Source organism: Sarcophilus harrisii, chromosome 4, assembly GCF_902635505.1.
Source record: "Sarcophilus harrisii chromosome 4, mSarHar1.11, whole genome shotgun sequence".
Lineage (NCBI taxonomy): Eukaryota > Metazoa > Chordata > Mammalia > Dasyuromorphia > Dasyuridae > Sarcophilus > Sarcophilus harrisii.
Window position 1 is genome coordinate 12,913,284 of NC_045429.1, and position 19,444 is coordinate 12,932,727.

The following is a 19,444-nucleotide window of genomic DNA, read 5'->3' on the forward strand; positions in this document are numbered from 1 at the left end:
AATAAAATTGAAAGTAAAAAAAAACTTTCAATTTTATTAATCTCTTCTTTTATTTTGAATAAATAAAACTAAAAGTTGGTTTTATGAAAAAACCAACAAAATAGACCAACCTTTAGTTAATTTGGTTAGAAAAAGGAAAGAGGAAAATCAAATTTTTAGTCTCAAAAATCAAACTTTCCATCAATGAAGAGAAAATTAGAGCAATAACTAGGAGTTACTTTGCTCAACTTTATGTCAATAAATTTGATAACCTAAGAGAAATGGAGAAATACTTACAAAAATGTAGATTGCCCAGATTAACAGAAGAGGAAATAAATTAAATAGTCCCATTGTAGAAAAAGAAATAGAACAAATTATTAATCAACTCCCTAAGAAAAAATGCCCAGGACCAGATGGATTTACACGTGAATTCTACCAAACGTATTTTTAATTACATTAAATTAAAACCTTTTCCCATCAAGAAAACCAATGTAGCCAAGATTAGAAGGAAAACAGAAACTTAGGGGGAATTTTATTGACAGTTTCTCCAATAAAGGCCTCATGTCTCAAATATAGAGAGAACTGCATCACATTTACAAGAATAGAAGTCATTTTTCAAGTAAGAAATTGTCAAATCCTATCAACAGGGAATTTTTAAAAGGAGCAATCAAAGCTCTATGTAGTGAAATAAGAAAGCTTTCAACTTGGAGTAGAGATACTCAAGTTAAAACAGCTTGAAAGTACCTCACTCCTAGCCAAGTGGCTAAACTGATAGGAAAAGGCCAAATGGTGGAGGCCATTTGGGACACTTATACACAGTCAGAACTGTGAACTGATCTAACCATTTAATTTTGCCTAAACGACCTCTACCCAGATTGGGGGCGAGGGGGGAGAAATCGAATGGGGAAAGGATTCTGGGAGTCCAGGGGAGGGGAGGGCTTGTGGCGCCAGGCACTATGCTCAGTCTATAGGTGGGAGGGGGTGTCCCCGCTGCTGGGGTCCCAAGCTCCACCCACGTGGATTGGAGTACGTGAGGCGCCCGAGAACGTGAGGGTGAAGGAGCCGTAGGTGGGCGTCTGGGAGCTAGAGCTGGGGAAGGGGCCGAGTCGGCAGGACGGAGTGCCGGGCGCGCGGCGCCCACGGGGGCGAGTCTCTGCGGGTGCACGGAAATGGTCTGACAGGTCGAATGCAGCTCCACGCGGGCCAAGTCTTCAGTCACGTCCTTCACGCGCCCGATGTAGCCCTTGTAGGGCCCCTGGCAGATGCGCACCGACTGGCCCAGGAGGCCCTTGTGCGGGTGGCGGTCACCAGGGCCTCGAGAACCCCGGCCCCGTCCCCCGGCGGCCGCACTCTCAAACGCCCCGAGCCCCGCCCCTGCCGGGCCAGGGTGTCGGGGACTGGCGGGGTGAGGGCTCGGGCCCGCAGTCAGGCCCCCTGCCGAGAGATCGCGGCCCCGGCCGGACTGGGCGGCGCCGGCCAGCAGGAGGTGGCGGCACTTGCAGGCGAACAAGCCCCCGTGCTCCGTGAGCATCCTGGAGCGGAGGAAGGCGATTCCCCGGAAGAGGTAGACGACCGTAGCCTCGAGCCCCGATCGAGGGCCCTCCACCACCCTGACCGAGTCCCGGACGCGGACGCCGTTCTGCTGGCCGTCCAGGGCCATGGCCAGGTGGTTGTCCTTCCTGGCGGTGACGGCTTGGCGGCGCACCGTGACCACCCGGTCCTGCATGTCCAGCACCCGCAGAACGTCGGCGTCCAGGCCCACGACGACGCCCACAGTGCCGGGGCTCAGCTGCACCATCTCTCCCCAGCGGTGCCGGCCCCACGCGTCCTCCGGGGCCGCCGTGTCCGGGCACAGGCGCAGGTCCCCGGGGAGCACCTTGATCTCCTCCCGGCCGAGGTCGGACAGGAGCAGGACAAAGCTGGGCTCGACTCCGAGGACGAAGCCGGTGGTGCCCAGGTAGCGGCCCGCCAGCACCTGGACGTGCTCCCCCACCTCGAAGTGCTTGCGCAGCTCCCGGGCGGGCAACTGCAGCGGCTCCCGGAGCAGCTCGTGCTCGGGCATCACGGTGACGTGGGGGCCTTGCACGCCCAGCACCCGGCCCTGCAGGTGGATGAGCTCGCCCGCGCTCACGCGCTCCTTGTCTCCGGCCCTGAAGCTGCGCTCCGCGGCCCCGTCATCATCCACGCGCAGCTCGAGCTCCTGCAGAGCTTCGAGGAGCTCCTCGAAGTGCTGCAGCTCGGAGAGCTCGGGCCTGACGGCCTAGGTGAACAGGACCGACGGGGGAGGGAGGGAAGGTCTTGAAGAGGGAACCCTTGGGACTTGCGCCCCCCCCCCCGGAAGAGGAGGAAGTCTCCATCCCTGCCCAGCTTTCCTCCCAGGGATCGGATCTTCTGAGCGTCCAGGAGCTTCTGGGGCGGCCGCTTCCTCTTGCAGAAGCCTGGTGTTGGGGCCCCGCGGGCCGGGACGAGGCGAGGGATCATCTTGAGGTAGATCGTGGCATTGCTGGGCTCGGAGCGGGTCACCTGCCCGAGGTCGCCCTTGTAGAGGCCCGCCCTGACGCGCACCCAGCTCCCGTGGTCTTTTGCTGCCCCAACTTGCACTTGACCATCCACAGCCTGGGGTCCCGGATTCCGGGGAGCAGCCTCTGCTGGCCGATGTGGTCCGGGGGCTACCGTGTAGCGCGCCCAGCGCCCGGCCACCCGGGATGACGGGGCGGCGTATTTCTGCAGGAAATACGGGGGCAGCTCCTCCTCCCGCTGATCCCTCCAGGCGTTCTGGAGGCGCCGCGCCCCGGAGCCCTCCTCCTGCGGGTTGGCTTCATGGTTGCCGGAGTGGGGAGCCCCGCTCTGTCCACACCGTCCTCCGCGACCTCCCCCTGGGCTTCCTCCTCCTCGTCTTCCTCATCGTCCTCCTCAGTCTCATCTAAAATGAAGCCGTGGTGTCTGGGCTTCTTCCTGGGCCGCTCCTCCTCCTCTTCTTCTTTCTCCTCCTCCTCTTCTTCGTCACTCCCCTCCCCAGCCTCATCTAAAATGAAGCCTTGGTGTCTGGGCTTCTTCCTGGGCCGCTCCTCTTCTTCTGCTTCCTCCTCTTCTTCTTCCTCCTCCTCCTCCTCCTCTTCGTCATTCCCCTCCTCAGCCTCATCTAAAATGAAGCTGTAGTGTCTGGGCTTCTTCCTAGGCCACTCTTCCTCATCTTCTTCTTCTTCCTCCCCCTCCTCCTCCTCCTCTTCGTCATTCCCCTCCTCAGTCTCATCTAAAATGAAGCCGTGGTGTCTGGGCTTCTTCCTGGGCCGCTCCTCCTCTTCTTCTGCTTCCTCCTCTTCTTCTTCCTCCCCCTCCTCCTCCTCCTCTTCGTCATTCCCCTCCTCAGCCTCATCTAAAATGAAGCTGTAGTGTCTGGGCTTCTTCCTAGGCCACTCTTCCTCATCTTCTTCTTCCTCCCCCTCCTCCTCCTCCTCTTCCTCATCGTCCTCCTCAGTCTCATCTAAAATGAAGCCGTGGTGTCTGGGCTTCTTCCTGGGCCACTCTTCCTCATCTTCTTCTTCCTCCCCCTCCTCCTCCTCCTCCTCTTCCTCATTCTCCTCCTCAGTCTCATCTAAAATGAAGCCGTGGTGTCTGAGCTTCTTCCTGGGCCACTCTTCCTCTATCTCTTCTTCTTCCTCCTCCTCCTCTTCTTCCTCATTTTCCTTCTGCTCCTTTCCGTTCTCCTCTTTCTCCCCGTCTTCATTTTTTCCCTCTGATTCCGACGCCGACTGGGATCCGGACTCGGACTCGGACCAGGAAGGGGATCGCCTGAGCTCTGACTGCTCAGATTCCCGGACTGTCCCAGCCGTTGTTGTCTGTCTCTCCTGGCCACGGCCACGATCACGGCCACGGCCACGGCCACGGCCCTCTCCCTGGTTCTGGACGCTATTTTCGCCGTCCCCTTTTTCAGGGCCCTTGCGGGGGCCACGCAGAGACATCTTCAAGTGAGACTGTCTGGGCTTCATCTCCAAATCGCTGCTGCTGCTGCTGCTGCCACCACCAGGAGAGTTCCCAGCAAGAATGAGCGAGCCTCAATGGCTCACCAGCTCCTTATATACTCCCATGAGGCACCTGTGACGTCAGTGAATCCACATCTTCAGGAGAAGGGTTATATCACCTGCCGGGCTGGCTGGAGTCATTCTGAAAGGAAAGGCGGCTCCTTTGTCCTTTCCCAAATGGAGAGCTCCAGGGGAGCTGGGCCGTTAAGGCTCCACATTAAGGGCCATCAAAACCAAGTCTCTGCAATATGGACATATGTTTGTATGACTGTACATGTATGTACATACATGAATGTGTGTCGTGTATAAAAAAAGACAAGACTCTTCTCAGTGAGGGTGGGTGGGAAGGAGAGGAAGGGAGGGAGAGAATTTGGAACGCAAAATAAAAAACTCAAAAAAGATTGAAAACGTTTTTTCCATGTCCCCGGGAAAAAAATAAAATATTAATAAAAACCCAAGTCCTCCTCAAGGAGCTTTCATTCCAATGGAGAGAGGACATGCAAACAATGGGATCCAACCAACAGAGGGAGAAGGGAGAAGCTGGACATGATCTCCAAAGGAGGACCCTGGTTCCAATGACACAGTGTCCGTGAAAATGATTCTTTGTTCTCCTTTGATGGCTACAGAAATGTCAATCAATCAGGAAGCATTTACTGAGCTCTTACTCAGGTACTGTGCTAAATAGAGGAAACAATCCTTATACTTGGGAAAAAAAAAAGATTGAATAGGAGCCTTTGCCTTTTGGGGGAGTTGTTTTAATTTTCTTATTTTCACTGGTTATGTGTAAAACATTTTGTACACTTGTGGGAGGGTTTGTGTGTCTGTGTGTGTGTACATTTGTTTTTAAAACTTTGACTTCCAGATTCTCTCCCTTTCTCCCTACATCCACCCTCCTTTAAGAAGACACATGTGATGTTTAATATATTGAATTACTTGCCATCTAGGGGAGGGGATGGGAGGAAATGGGGAAATTTGGAACACAAGCTTTGGCAAGAGTCAATGTTGAAAAATTATCCATACATATGTTTTGAAAATAAAAACTTCAATATAAATAATAACAAATATATATAAGAAGACATGTGAAATTATGCACCACATTTCTGTAAAAGTTATGCTGCAAACAATAGATCCCCCCCCAAAAAAAAATCCTCAAGAAAAAAAAGAAGTTTTAAAAATGTCTTAAGTCTGTGGTCAGACAGAATCAGTTTTTTCTCTACATATAGATAGCATAAAGAGATCATAAAGGAGAGAAAGGGACCCACATGTCAAAAACGATTGTGGCAGCCCTTTTTGTAATGGCAGGAAACTGAGTGGATGCTCATCAATTGGGAAATAGCTGAATAAATTATGGTATATGAATGTTATGGAATATTATTCTTCCATTGTCAAACCAGTTCCAATTGTTCAGTGATGAAGAGAGCCATCTACACCCAGAGAGAGGACTGGGGGAACCGAGTGTGTACACAACATAGCATTTTCACTTTTTCTTGACGTTTGCTTGCATTTTGTTTTCTTTCTCAGATTTTTTTTCCTTCTTGATCTGATTTTTCTTGTGCAGCAAGATTATTATAAATATGTGTGTATATATACATATAGGATTTAACATATATTTTAACATATTTAACATGTGTCAGACTATCTGCCATCTAGGGGAGGGGAAAATTTGGAACAGAAAGCTTTGCAAGGGTCAATGTTGAAAAATTACCCATGCATATGTTTTGTAATAAAAAGCTTTAAAGTTTTCCAATGTATTTTCTAATCTTTTTTCTTTCATTTTTGATGCTTTGTTTTGTGTTGTATAAAGAACCTTTATTTTTATATATTTAATAACATCTATTTTGTCTCCTATAATTTCCCATGGACCCAGTAAGAGATTACATTGGCTGTCCAAGGACAAGCTTAGGAACTCATGGAAAACCTCATCATCAGGAAATTAGTCAGTAGACTAGGAATTTGGGGGCCAAAATGGCCTTTAATATTCCACAGCTACTTTCTCATTGTGCAAGATAATGGCAAAATGTCAGAAAAGGGGCAAGGAAGAAGGTTCCAAAGGTCATAGGGTATCTCACCCCAAATATAGCAATTTTTTTCAATAAGCAAAAGTCTAAAGTCTACCTCTTCTCCCTCCTGATTCTTTCCCCCACCCCAACTGAAAGAAGAAAAGCAAAATCCATTACAAACATGCACAGACAAGCAAAACAAATTCCTGCCTTGGCCATGTCTAAAAATAATTCTTCACTCTGTGCAATGAGTCTCCCTCTCTGTCAGGAAGTGGGTGGGATGTTTCATCATGACACTTGTGGAACTGGAGCTGGTCACTGCAGCAATCAGAGTTTTTAAGTCTTTCAAAGTTCACACGAGTCTTCCTGGGTTTCAGAGAAACTGTCACTTTCATTTTCCCCAGTCCTTTCCTAAACTCCATCTTATTCAGCCTTTCCCTATTGACCTTTCCTATCAGAGAGAAGATGCAAAGGGTGGAAGTCTCCAAGTTGCTTTTTTATAGGGGTTTCCAAAAACTACTGGCTAAGCACAGGTCAAGTCAGGAGGCTCGGGGAAGAGGGGAATTAGCTGAATGGCTGGAAGCACAGCAAACTAGGGGCTTTCACTGACTAAGGGGATTAGTGACAAACCCAGGTAAACAGAACAGTAAGTTCCTCAAGCCTCACAGTCAATGGAGAACTGTCAATCGGGGTGCTAAGATCATGATACAGGAAATCCCAGACAGGAATGGGACAGGGAGACAGTGCTTAGCTCACCCTCCTATTCCTCCTCAGTCATAAGTATATGACTGGAGGCAGGGCACTTATCAATCAACTCATGTTTACTAAGCACCAAGCACTGTGCTAAAAACAAGAATACAAATACTCAGAATGATACAATTCCTACTCACAAAGAGCTTAAATTATAATGAGAGAAGGCAAATATAAACACATATTATATACATCCACATATATATGTTTACATACATACTAATATATATATATGTACATATAATATATATATGATGTACATCTATAAATTCAAAATACATCTTAAAACAAGAAATAACGCACACACAAAATAGTTAAAGGTGGTTATGAGAGGGATATGCAAGGTATATACAAAGTAGCACTTGGAAGGGAAATAAGCTCACATTATAGAGCATTGAAGTATTTACATCAATCCTTACAGCCACAGTGTAACATAGATGCTACTATCGAGAAGGACTAGGGTTGCTTTGTTTCTTGGAGGAAAGCAGAAGTAGGACTCATCAATAGAAGTTACAGGAAGACATGTTTCAGACTCGTACAATTGAGATGGCCAACAATGGCCATGGCCTATTTCCGAGGTACTGAGCGTCCTGTCAGTGGAAATGTCCAAGCAGAAGCTCCATAGCTGGGTGGTTTGGTGTTACAAAAGTGACTCTTAAGAGTAAGGGAGTTTGAAGACCTGGTGACAATGTCACTGTCACTCCATGGGTGAGCCTGATCTGGTCACTTAACTCCTTCAGGCTTACATTCCCCTATCAGTAAAATGAGGCCATCAAACTCTTCTCCAAAATGTCTAATCCTCCAACCTCCAAGGTCCCTTGTAATACTTTTAGTCTAAAAGTCTATATTGGTTCTTGTCACAAGGTGGCAGCCAAGGCTTAGACTTTGGGGACCAGAAGCCGACGTGTAATACGACCTGATCACAGACTCATGGTCTTGTAGGATCATAAATTTAGAGCAAAAACTACCTTTAAAGGTCATGTAGCCCAACATCTTCCCTACTCAACTTTATAGATGAGAAAATGGAGCCCCCAATAAGTTAAATGACTAGTTTAGGGTCACACAGGCAGGAAGTACCATAGCTGGGGGTTGGCTCAAGGAACTCCAGCTCTACATATATTTCCACCTTGCCAGGATCAGCCAGTCCAATGTCCTTAGTCTATGGTTCGGTTCAGGAAATTAATGCTCAAATGTGCAAATTATACACAATAATCCTTTGGTTTCAATCTCGCACATCTATCACCTGAGACCACAATATATAAAGGTCAGACTCTTATCAACTCAAATTTGGGTCAATTTGAATCACTGATAGAATACAACAGAAAAGAATCTAAAATCTCTTGGTTCCGAGGATAATGAATCAAGAGTTAGAAGGGACCCTCGGGGATCCTACCTTGTCCTATCTCCTCATTTTACAGATGACAATACTGAGGCCCAGAGAGTTGTAGAGTCACAAAAATCATAAATGAAAGTGTCAACTCCTCTGTTACTGTCACCTTTTTCACTCATAATTCAATGAATAGAGTCAAATACTGAAGTTCAAATCTGTCCTCAGACAAATATCAGCTATGTGTCCCTGAGCAAATGACTTTATCACTGTCTGCCTCAGTTTCCAGCTGTGTCCCCTTGGATGAGTTATTTAATCTCTCTGTTTCAATTTCCACATTATGGGCATAAATAAAAGTTCCTGTTTTCCAGAATTGTGGTGAAAATAAGATGAAGTAATATTGATACAGTATTTTGCAAACCCTATATGCTAGCTCTCCTTGTTATTATAATAGTAGCTTCCTTGCACTATTTCATTTGAAATTTGCGGGATTGGAAAAGATTGCTAAGCTTCCTCCAAGCTATCAAGTTCTCTAATTCTATGGTATAAACTTCCCTGCTAAAAAACAGAAAGAAGTCTCTAAGAATAAGTTAGTCCAGCTCCAATGTGGACAGGGCTCAGTTCTCACCCAAAGCCTCTTCACTCCAGATTTCCTTATTACTGCCAAGGGACCCTGTCTTCCCTGTCTCCAAGTTTCCAATCTCATTGTCAACCTCAATTCCTCATGCTCCTTCATCCCCCATATCTAATGAGTGGCCAGATCCTGTCATTTCTTTCTGTACAACATCTCTTAAATACTTGCCCTCTGTCCACTCCCTCTATCATTTCTCCTCCAGTACAAACCCTCTTGTCAGAGCAATCATAACACCTTCCTGACTAGCTTTTCTCCCTCCCAATCTCTCCTCCATTCAGTACATCTAAGAAAGTTACTCCACTACTCAGTAAGCTCTAGGTGCTTCCTATTATCTTCAGGATCAAATATAAAGTCCTTTAGTTTTTTTACTGGCACCTTCCTATCTTTCTAGTTCTTCTAGGGTCCAGTCAAATTGGCTGGTTTGTTATTCCTCCCGTGAGAAGCTCCATCTTCAGTTCCCATACCTTTGTGTCAGCAGGTTTCCAATGGGAATGAAGCCTTCTACTTTTAGAATCTTTTTCTTCTTTTGAGATTCAACTCAAGTACCACCTTCTTTATGAAACCTTTCCCAGACTCCCAAGTGTTAGTTGTGCTTCCAGTCCGAGTTAACCTCCCATTTCTCCTGAGTATATATTGAATGTTTGCAGTCATTTGCAAGTTCCCTCCCCTTTTAGAGTGTGAGCTCCTTGAGAGTAGGGCCATTTGTATTTTCACTTTGTATCGGCATGACTTACATGATGCCCAGCTCATATTAAAGTCTTAAAAATGTTTCTTGATTGCCTGGGTATTCCACAACATTTCCTCAAGGCTCTCTGGCATGAACAACTCTGTTTATTTCAGAACTTCAAAACAATTTGTCCAAGTGACCTGATCTTGTCGTGGTCTTTGGGAACCCAAGGATGTCTTCTTGCCAGGAGACAACATTGGAACATGATTTTAGCAGAATCACAATAACAATCATTAGTGTCTCTCAATAAGCATTTAAAGGTTTCACAGTACTTTACATTCATTACTTCACTAGATGTTTCCAAATAAGGGAGGAAGGTGTTATGGGTATTATATCCTCATCCTACTGGTGGTGGAATTGAGTCTTAGAAAACTCAAGTGACTTGACTAAAGTCATATAAGTATCAGATCCAGTCTTATCCTACCTATAAACCTTAAGACCTGTAAGGTCCTTCCATTATGTTACATTGAAATAGATGCTTCAGTCACTCTAAGATCCAGTATTCCATTGCTGTGATCTAATATTCCATCATCATTGGGAGTCAGAGTTCCATCATCAGGATCTAGTGCTCCATCATTGGGATCTAAGTTCCACCAGTGAAATCCAGCATTCCATCACTGGGATCCAGTATTCCATCATCAGGATCCAGCATTCCATCATTGGGATCCAGTGTTCCATCATTGGGATCCAGTGTTCCATCATTGGGGGCACTCCCTCTGGTAACATTGTCAAGGAGGTGGTCTCCATGAACTGAGGGAACTAAGAGATGCCCTTGTCAGGTGGTGGACACTCTGGGCCCAGCCCAGTCAATCCCCTACAACTGAAATCCATCCCTGAGCCGATGCTTAAAGCCATTCTAGACTAGGAAGAACCGCCACTGACCAGAGGGGCTGTGGTCACTTCTACACCATGATAAATTCCTGAAATAGGACATAAGTGGAGAAAATATGTAAAAGCATGTAAGGACATAAAACACACAGTCTCCTATCTTCAAAGGCCCAAATCCACTCTGTGTCCTTGGAAAATAACTCTCTTGGATCTTTAAAGACCACTGAAGGTCACTAGGTTGTGCCATAATGCCAAGAGTTCCAGGCCTTGAGGCTCAGATACTGGCTGTTTAACACTGGTCAAGTCACTTAGCCCTTTTGCCTCAGTTTCCTCATCTGTAAAAATGAATTGCAGAAGGAAATGACCAAGAAATCCCCACATAGAGTCACAGCATGATTGAATCTACTCAACAACAACAAACCACACTGTACTTATTAGTGTCTGGCCCTTGTTATAGGGTATCTAATTTAAATGGGACCATGTGAAAATTCCTCATAATTCACACCAGATTAGTTTTTAAAAGTCACTTACACAAGTACAGGATGGAGGAGATGTGGCTAAGTAATACCAGTTCATGAGAAAAAAGACCTTGGAACCTTAGTAGACCACAAGCTCAAGGTGAATCAATAGCGAGGAATAATAAATAAAAAGGTTAATATGGCCTGAAGCTATAGCATATGTTGTATGCATAAAAGAACATTCAATATACAGAAGAAGAAGTGAATAATAAACTGCTTTACCATTTTGCTAAAATGTATGTTTATTAGGGACAGCCCCATAGTGCTGAAATAGAGCACCAGCCCTGGAGTCAGGCACAGCCCACCTGCCCACCTGCCCAGCAAAACCAGAATCAAGTTATAGGATAATTGGGAAATATTTAACACATAAATACGAAATAAAAAAAACAGATCGTGTTGCATTTTAAAACTAAGTTGATCTAGAGCCCACAAGGATGCTTCTGTATGTATCAAGTGATCCTTCTTCCTTCCTATCTGGATTTGACCCAACTGGCCTAGAACACCAAAGGTCAATGGCTCGTCTGAGCTCATAAGGTCAGGATATTACAGGGGCCAGGCCCTGCTCCTTTGGACTTCAAGGCCGGTTCTCCATCCACTTCATCATCAGGGTTATCTGGGGATGCAGATACTTCTTAAGAAGCAAACTGTATACTCAAGGATTTTGCTGAGTTTAGGGTGGCAGATTTCAGGAGCCATCTGACAGCCTGGGTCATAGAAATAGGAAAGTGACTGAGATGCTGAAGGGGCCAGAGACAAGGTCATGAGAACGTCAAGGTGGAGGAATGGACAAGGAAAAACATGGGGAGACCACACCAGCCACCTAAGGGAGGTACAAGGGCTGCCCCAAGCATCAGGGACTGGACTGGTTGCCTCTAAAAGAAGGAATGAGGAGAAATGGGAAGAGGTGGAGACATGAAGATCTGAGCTTAGGGGGAGAAAACCTTTCTCACAATTTGAGAGCCAGAGGTGGTGGAGAATGGCCATCATCATACTCCTCTCCAAGTCACAGCCAGAGGAGAACTTAGCATGAGAGAAACAGATTGGACTGGACCGGTTCTGAGGTCCTGTCCAGCTCAGATTTGGGAATTCTGTCATAAATATTCTATCTTGTATGTATTTTGAGGGTACCTTTAATAACAATAGTTGCATTTGTATGTTGCTTCAACCAATAGTTTATAGATTATGTTATATAAAAATAGTTATATAGAAATTATTATATAGACATTATTATGTAGATTACCTGGTTAGGAGGAAGGAAAGAAGAGAGAGAAAAAAAGAGATAGAAGGAGAAAAAGAAAGACAGAGAGACACAGAAAGAGAGAGAGACAGAGATGGAGAGAAAGAAAAGGGAATTTGGGACCAATATACTGAGTTCTTACTAGGATCTAGGCCCTGTGCTAAGAATTGTGGATTCAAATACAAACATTCCCTACTCTCAGTGTATTGACTTGCCAATGGAGGATGACAATACATAAATGAGTGAGAGAAGAGTGGAGCTGGTGAGAAAAAGACTTCAGAATGGCAAGAAGGACAAAGCTCACCCAGGAAATCTAGGCTACCCAGGGAAGGAGTCCAAAGTTCTGATAGGAGGAAGTTCAGGAGGGAGGAAGAACAAGACCATGACAAGTGGTGTGGGGGAAAGAAGGTGAAGAAGGCCCAAGAAAAAGTATGGAGTCTTGGTCCCCACCAAAATCAACTACCCTATGAAGGAGGAATTATTAAGTATTCCTCTTCACATTTTTGCAGTTGGGGGAAATTGAGGCTCAGAAAGGTGAGTAATTTTGCCCCCAGTCATACTTGCCATTCGTTGACAGAGACAGCATTTGAACCCAGTACTCTCTCTTGACTCCAAAGCTCCCTCCCCACTCTTCCCCACCACACCGTGCCTGGGTCTACTGATTATGTTACCTAGAGCACACTTGATTCAAGCCACAGACAGACCCAACACTTGTTTACATAGTCATCAGAAGCATCTCTTGGTTTCAACTACTCTAACACAGTAGCACAGTTAAGGCCTTAACAAGAAACATCTCAAGATTTTCAGAAACCAAACAATGATTGTTATTATTAAGTATTAGGGTTATTTGGGGGCCCAACCCTTAGTATAATGACTGACACATAGTAGATGCTGAATTAATGTTTGAGGATGTTGGTTCTTGTCGATTGAGAAACAGAAGACCTGAACCCAATACCAATTGATATAGGAACAATTATTTACTTGTTTGGAACTCAGTTTCCTCAGCTGTTAAAATAAATAAATAAATAAGGAGATTGGACAAGATGACTATTGGTATTAGCTCAAAGTCTGTGATTCTATGAATTATTCTTAGTGATCAGTCTTGAATATCACCATTCTTCCGACCTTTCTTAAATAATCAGACCTTTGTATTTCAAAATCCGACCGCAAGAAAATATTCACGTTAACCAATGAAAAGTGGTGAGGAACTGGCGGCCTAACGTTTGAGTCTGTTTTTAACTAATGAAATCCACAGTTGAAATGCAGAAAATACAATGCTCCAAAGAGGTTCTCATCAGCCCCAGATGGCATTGAGTGTGAAGGTTTTTCCCTGACAGGGTCATCAGGCATACAGTAATTTGTCCTAAGCCTTCACAATAACACAAGGGGTGCCTGCAAGGGTTCCAGGAGCTCACAATTGCCTCCGCCACATGTCCAAATGGACGGAGAAGTTGAAAGTGACAAGTTCTGACTTTTCCTGGCTTGGGGGGCATGGGGAATGCTGGGGGATTGCATGATGAATCGATTAGCCAAGAAATAAAACAAAGCCATTCTGTTACAGGAAATCAGAAAGGAAGTCGGGTCGGAGGAGAATTAACCTCCTTCTCCTCGAAGGTTTCTTCCACTCCAGAAGAAGCCTCGCGCTGGCGGTTAGGAAAGAGCAGGCTTGAACCACCTTCCAATTCTGCCTAATAGAGGCTGCTCTCCTACTCCTAATTCATTCTGAAAGCAGAAAAATATCAAAGAGGAGAGGAAAAAAGCATTCCTTCAATTGGGGCTTCAAGAAAAGTTAGTGCTGAAGTCAAGCAAAGAAAAGAAAATCAGATGCAAAATGTAGTTGGAATTATGCTGTTAAAGCTAGAAGAGGGAGGTTTTCAGGAGGATTCTGTAGAAATCCCAAGCATGGAACCATGTTGCTGTTGTTTAGACGCCCAGATTCGCCTTCCTACATCATAGGATTTGGGGCATTCTTCAGCATCTGGGTGGTTTGGGGGCAATATGACTTTACTGGTTCCCTTAAGTATAAAATTAAAAGGTGGAATGAGGAAGGTTTTTGAGGCTCCCCCTTGAGCTCGAAAGAGCCCAGTTCCTTACTACTTTTCATTGGCTAACATGAATCTATGCACTAGATGCCCTCAGGGTCAAAGAACCACAGATGAAGGAGATAGAAGGGGCATTAGAATCATTGAGCCAAATCTCATTTTACAGATGAGGAAACTGAGGCTGAAGAAGAATAAGTAGCCTGTTGTAGGTTGTCCCTAGCAGAGCTGGGATTTGAACTCGGGCCACTGGTGACAAATTCAGCACTCTTCCATATATGACAATGTATTGCCTCTGGTTTTAAATCTACAATATTGTAGGTAATGCAGGGGACAGAGTGCCTGAAGTCAGGAAGACATGATTCAAATCCAGCTTCAGATACTAGCTGTGTGACTCTGCACAAGTCACTTCACCCTGTTTTCCTCAGTTTCCTCATTTGTAAAATCAGCTGGAGAAGGAAATGGCAAGCTATTCCAGTATCTCTGCCAAGAAAACCCCAAATGGGGTCAGTAAAGAGTCAAATATGAGTGAATAACAAGTCTATATTGAAGCATGGTTGTTCAGACTTGAAAAGTTTACTCCCAGTAGGGGAACTCCATCTACCTGGGTAGGGCATCCACTCATTGGTAACTTATAGTTTTGCCTGAGACACTGAAACCTATAGGGATGGTGCAGGATCACCTAGCCAATGTGTGTTCAATAGGAGAACTCCATCTACCCAGGTAGGGCATCCACTCATTGGTAACTTATAGTTTGATTTGGATGTTGCCTGAGTCACTAGAACCTATAGGGATGGCACAGGATCACCTAGTCAGTGTGTGTTAAAAGTGGGCCTGGAACATCATTGTTCCTAACTCAACCGACCCTTTGCCAACTCCACCATGCCGTCTCTCTAGTGCAATTACAAGACAGAAAAAGAGCCCACGGCATTCACCCAGGAGATTGCTTCAGAAGGTCACATTGGAGCATTCAAAAGAGAGAAGGCAAAGAATAAGATGTCTGGGGACCCCAGCTCTGAAGCAGCAGCCACAGAGCTCTCTCTGTCTGTAAAAATAATCAACAGGCAAACAAGACCAGGAATATTTAGCTCGAGGGAAAGATCCAGAGCTAAAGCTAGGACCTTTTTGTCCATCCTGGCTCTTGGCAACACTGGTGTGCTTTCAGTTTCGGGGATTTCATTTCAGAAACTTCTTTTCTTTTTTTAATTATGGACTTGACAAGCATAGGCAAATACAAACATTTCCATAAACAAAGAACAGAAAAGGAGGATTATATACGAGACTTGGGATCTCGATCAGGGATGGTTTAATTTTTAAAGTATACGTTCAATTTAGCACAGTAGCTCTACAGTAGCAACTGCCCTGCTTTCCCTCTGCACACTCTTTTCTCTTTTGTGTGTTTTGAAGTGTTTTATTGAAGCCTCTTAAATAGTATTGACTCTAGAAGCTGAGACTCCTCTGAACATGTCATTCCTCAGCTTAAAACTCTCTGCACATCTATCAAATACAGTCCAGCTTCCACAGGCTGACCATAATATGCCCCATCTTCTCTTCAGGATTTTTGTTTAAAACTAGTTTTTTACACTTTCATTACAATTCAATGAAATGAGGCTTCTCACTCACAATAATTTGGACACATCCCATGCTCTCCTATTTCCATTCCTTTGCTTATGCTATAGAGTTTCAGACAAGTAACAGCTTCGCTGTGCCTCAGTTTCCTCATTTGAAGAATAAGGGAACTGGGCTCAGTGACCTCTAAGGTCCTTACAATTCCCAATCTATTTTCCCACGAACTATAGGGTATCATAAGGAGCTGTCCTGAAGCCCAAGCAAGAGCAATCCAAAGTCCAACATGGGGGCATAAGTGATCCTGAAGAAAGCTAAATTTTCAGTCTGGGTCACTTCTAACTGACCCTCAGACTACGTATTTTCCTCCCTCTTCCAACTCTCCCAGGGATCACCAAGGGCTCATATTCTGGATCTGACTTCTAACTCTGGCCTCAGTTGCCCTGGGTAAGAATCCTTGAATCTCCAGTGTCCAACAACCTATCCAACAGGATCAACCCATGTACTTTGGTCCCTCCCTAAATGGGGATCTCTAAGCAGTCCTATTTCTGGGCTGCCCAGGACATGAAGCCACAGCCAGGAATACGGGCGACCCTCTGCCCAAGGTCACAAAGGGTGGGAAGGACATCACAGATTTCATTCATTTGGCTTTGCCCGTCTCACGTACATTTATCATCCTCCAGAGTGGAAAATGCCTTATTTCTGTCCTGTAATTCTGGATAGTGCCCAATACATGGCAATTGCTTAAGAAAAGTTTGTGTCTTCATTGACGGTGTGTCATTTTGTATTATCCTCATTGCAGTCAATACGCATCATATCCATGTATGTATTTTATTTCTTATTTGACAGTAAACTCTGGGAGAGAAAGCATCCCATCCTCTTTAATCATTTGATCCCTCTCCAGGACCTAGTTCAGATGGGGATATACAAGTCTTTAAAGATGAGAAATCAATGCTCTATCTATTCAACCAACCAACAACCCTCAGTCCGCCCCTTTTTGGCCCAGCCAGACTTCCATCCAGAGTCAGAATTCAAGCCACTTACTTCGCATCCCAGTCTGGCTTTATGTGACTTTTCTTCCATTTTTGGTAACTTCCCGTGATATCATGAGATACTGCAATGAAAGAGAAGTAGGAAAAAACCAGTAACTAGAATGCACACTTGAACTTTTGCTCAGCATCTCCCTCCCAACCCGGTGAGCCAGGTAATAGTGTACTATTGTTCTAGTTTTACAGATGGGACAAGTGAGACTCTGAAGCCATAAGTCTTTCATCCAGGATCAGGGAGATAGCTAGTCTCCTAGGGTCAAAATCAGGTCCAATGCTCTTTTGCATCATGACTTGCAGAAATCTTTACCCAACTTCAGAATGGCTTTTTAGCTACCTTAGTGAGTTCAGAATTGCTAGGTGTTCATATCTCAGCTTGATTTAATGACTTCATTAAGTAGCATTTAATGCCTTTCACTAAATGTCATTTAATATCTTTCATTAAGCAGCTTACTTGGCAATAAGGATCTGTGAACACACAGCCCAGTGCCCTGCACATAATAGGCATTTAATAAGTGCTTGCTGATTGATGTCGGTGTCAATTTCCATTAAATTGTCAAGACTGGAGGAGAGCGTTCAGTTCCAGAAACCACATTTTAGGAAGGGCATTGATAAACTGGACAGCGTCCAAGAGAGAGAGAGACCCGATCCACTCCTGAACTATCTGGGAAAAAGAAAGTGAGGATGTTTAGCCCAGAGAAAAGGAGGATCATGGATTACTCCATCACTGTCTCCAACTACTGAGAGGTTGTCAAGTGAGAGAGGGATTAGGCTTGTTTCTTTCAGCCCCACAGGGCAGAATCAGGAGGATTCAAAAGGGCAAATTGAGGCTTGACAAAGCTTCCCAGAGATTAGAGTCATCCAAAAGTGAAAAGAGCTTCCTAGAGAGGGGGTTGGGGGGTATCAAAGCAAATTTTGGATGACAACCTAACCAAGGTGTCATAAAGAAGATTGTTTGTTGAGAATGGTTTGGATTAGATGAGCTGGATCCCTTAAGCTCTGGAATTCTGATGATCCTAATACGTTTCCTATCCTGGAATGTTTAATGTGGTTTATTTATAGAAACCCAGAGTTAGGGATAAAAGAGACCCCATAAGCCATCTCTAATCCAACTCCCTCATTTTTATCATCGAGAAATCTGAGACCCAACAAGGTTAAATACTTTGCCCAAAGTTGCCTAGGTAGTAAATATGGGAGGCAGGATTTGAACCCATGACTCCAAAGCCAGTGTTCTTTCCATCATGCTACATTGCCACTTGGTGACAATTATCACAGAATTAATTGAAATGGAATTTGGCTTGTGAGCAGTTTGAATAAGGTCATATGGAGAGCAAATCTGAAATTACTCACAAAACAACATTTTCACAACTTTTGAAATAATTGTGCTTCAAAATGGGACATCACTTCTCCGAGGTAGGAAGATCCTTGGGGACGAATTATCTCAGTCTCCCTCTAAAAGAGGTATCCCTCACCAACAGCCATTCATCTATTGTTTGAACATTTGGCAGAATAGGAAGCTCATTACCTCGGGAGGCAGTTTAGCACTGCTGGACAACTCTGTCGATTAAACCCCAGTCAGCCTCCCTACACTCTTACCTGCTAGTCTAAGTTCTACCCTCTGCTCTCTCACCTGGCAATCTTCCAGGTATTAAAAGCAGATAGAACCCATTAGGGATTTTTTCTCCATAAACATAAGGATACTCATATGGTTTCCAGATCACTTGTCTTCCTGGTTGCCCTCGTCTGGATTATCTCCACTTTGTCATTATCTTCCCTTGAAATACAGCACACAGATCTGGTTTGATGGCAGCCAACAAGGGCTGAAGGTGATGGAACTCTTCAGAATCTCAGCATTGGAAGGAAACTCGGAGGACATCTCTTCCAGCTTATACCTAGTCTCAACCAGAGGCTAAGAGCTAGCAGAAATCTGGGAAGTCGGCCACGTTCTACAACCCTCTTCTTGCAGAGGAGGAATTAGAATGTATTAAGGTTCAGTGACTTATCTAAAATCACAGGTAGTAAGTGACAGAGCTGGGATTAGAACCACAACCCCTGACTCCAAATGAAGGCCTCTTTGCCCTGTACCACATGGCTAAACCAGAATCTCTTTTTAGCTCTGATAAATGATCAAGACCTCCAACAAAAGAGAACCAGCCAGTCACCTCATGATTCCAGTGAGGGATGGTTCTAATTGTTGGGAAACATCTCTTTAAATTAAGTCTAAAATGACTTCTCAGCAACTTCCCTACCCCTCTGGGGCTAAACAGAACAAATCATATCCGTTTTCATTTGACAGGTCTTCAAATACTTGAAGGCAGCTATTATATCATCTCCCATGAACCTTCTCTTTTCCAGGATAAACTTCCAAAACCTCTTTTGTCATGATCTTGAAACCCTTCGCCACTGTGTTTGCCCAATCCTGGAAGTCCCCAAAGCTTAATGCTTTTCCTGAATGTCCAGGCCTAGAACTTCAGTCCCTGCAATATACTTCTACTTTTTTGAGGGAAAGGGTATCCAGAACTCTGACTTCATTAATGTAGGAAATTTCCATCAGGAAACTCCTTATATCATTACAATAACCTTTCTGCGCCTCGGAGCCTTAGAGAACTGCCTAGTATTCTGAAAAGTTAAAGGATTTGGCCAGGATCATACATCTAGTGTGAGAAATAACACTTGAACTCAGATCTTCTGGACTCTAAAATTGTTTTCTGTTGTGACACACTATTCCAGGTTTCCTCATTATTTAGATTTGGTTTTGGAGGGCTTCAACC

The 19,444-nt window shown here is 44.7% G+C and overlaps 1 protein-coding gene across 3 annotated transcripts in view; it reads right to left on the bottom strand.

The window, feature by feature from the left end:
• UBE2U (ubiquitin conjugating enzyme E2 U) overlaps nt 1–19,444 on the bottom strand; it is a 79,223-nt gene that overhangs the window by 16,336 nt on the left and 43,443 nt on the right. For all 3 annotated transcript variants that reach the window (XR_004234239.1, XM_031968979.1, XM_031968978.1), the window contains one exon: nt 16,672–16,741. Coding sequence is in view for 2 of the 3 variants with exons in the window: in XM_031968979.1 (XP_031824839.1) it covers nt 16,672–16,741 (70 nt within the window). In the remaining variant the exon portion in view is untranslated. The remainder of the gene's footprint in view (nt 1–16,671; nt 16,742–19,444) is intronic.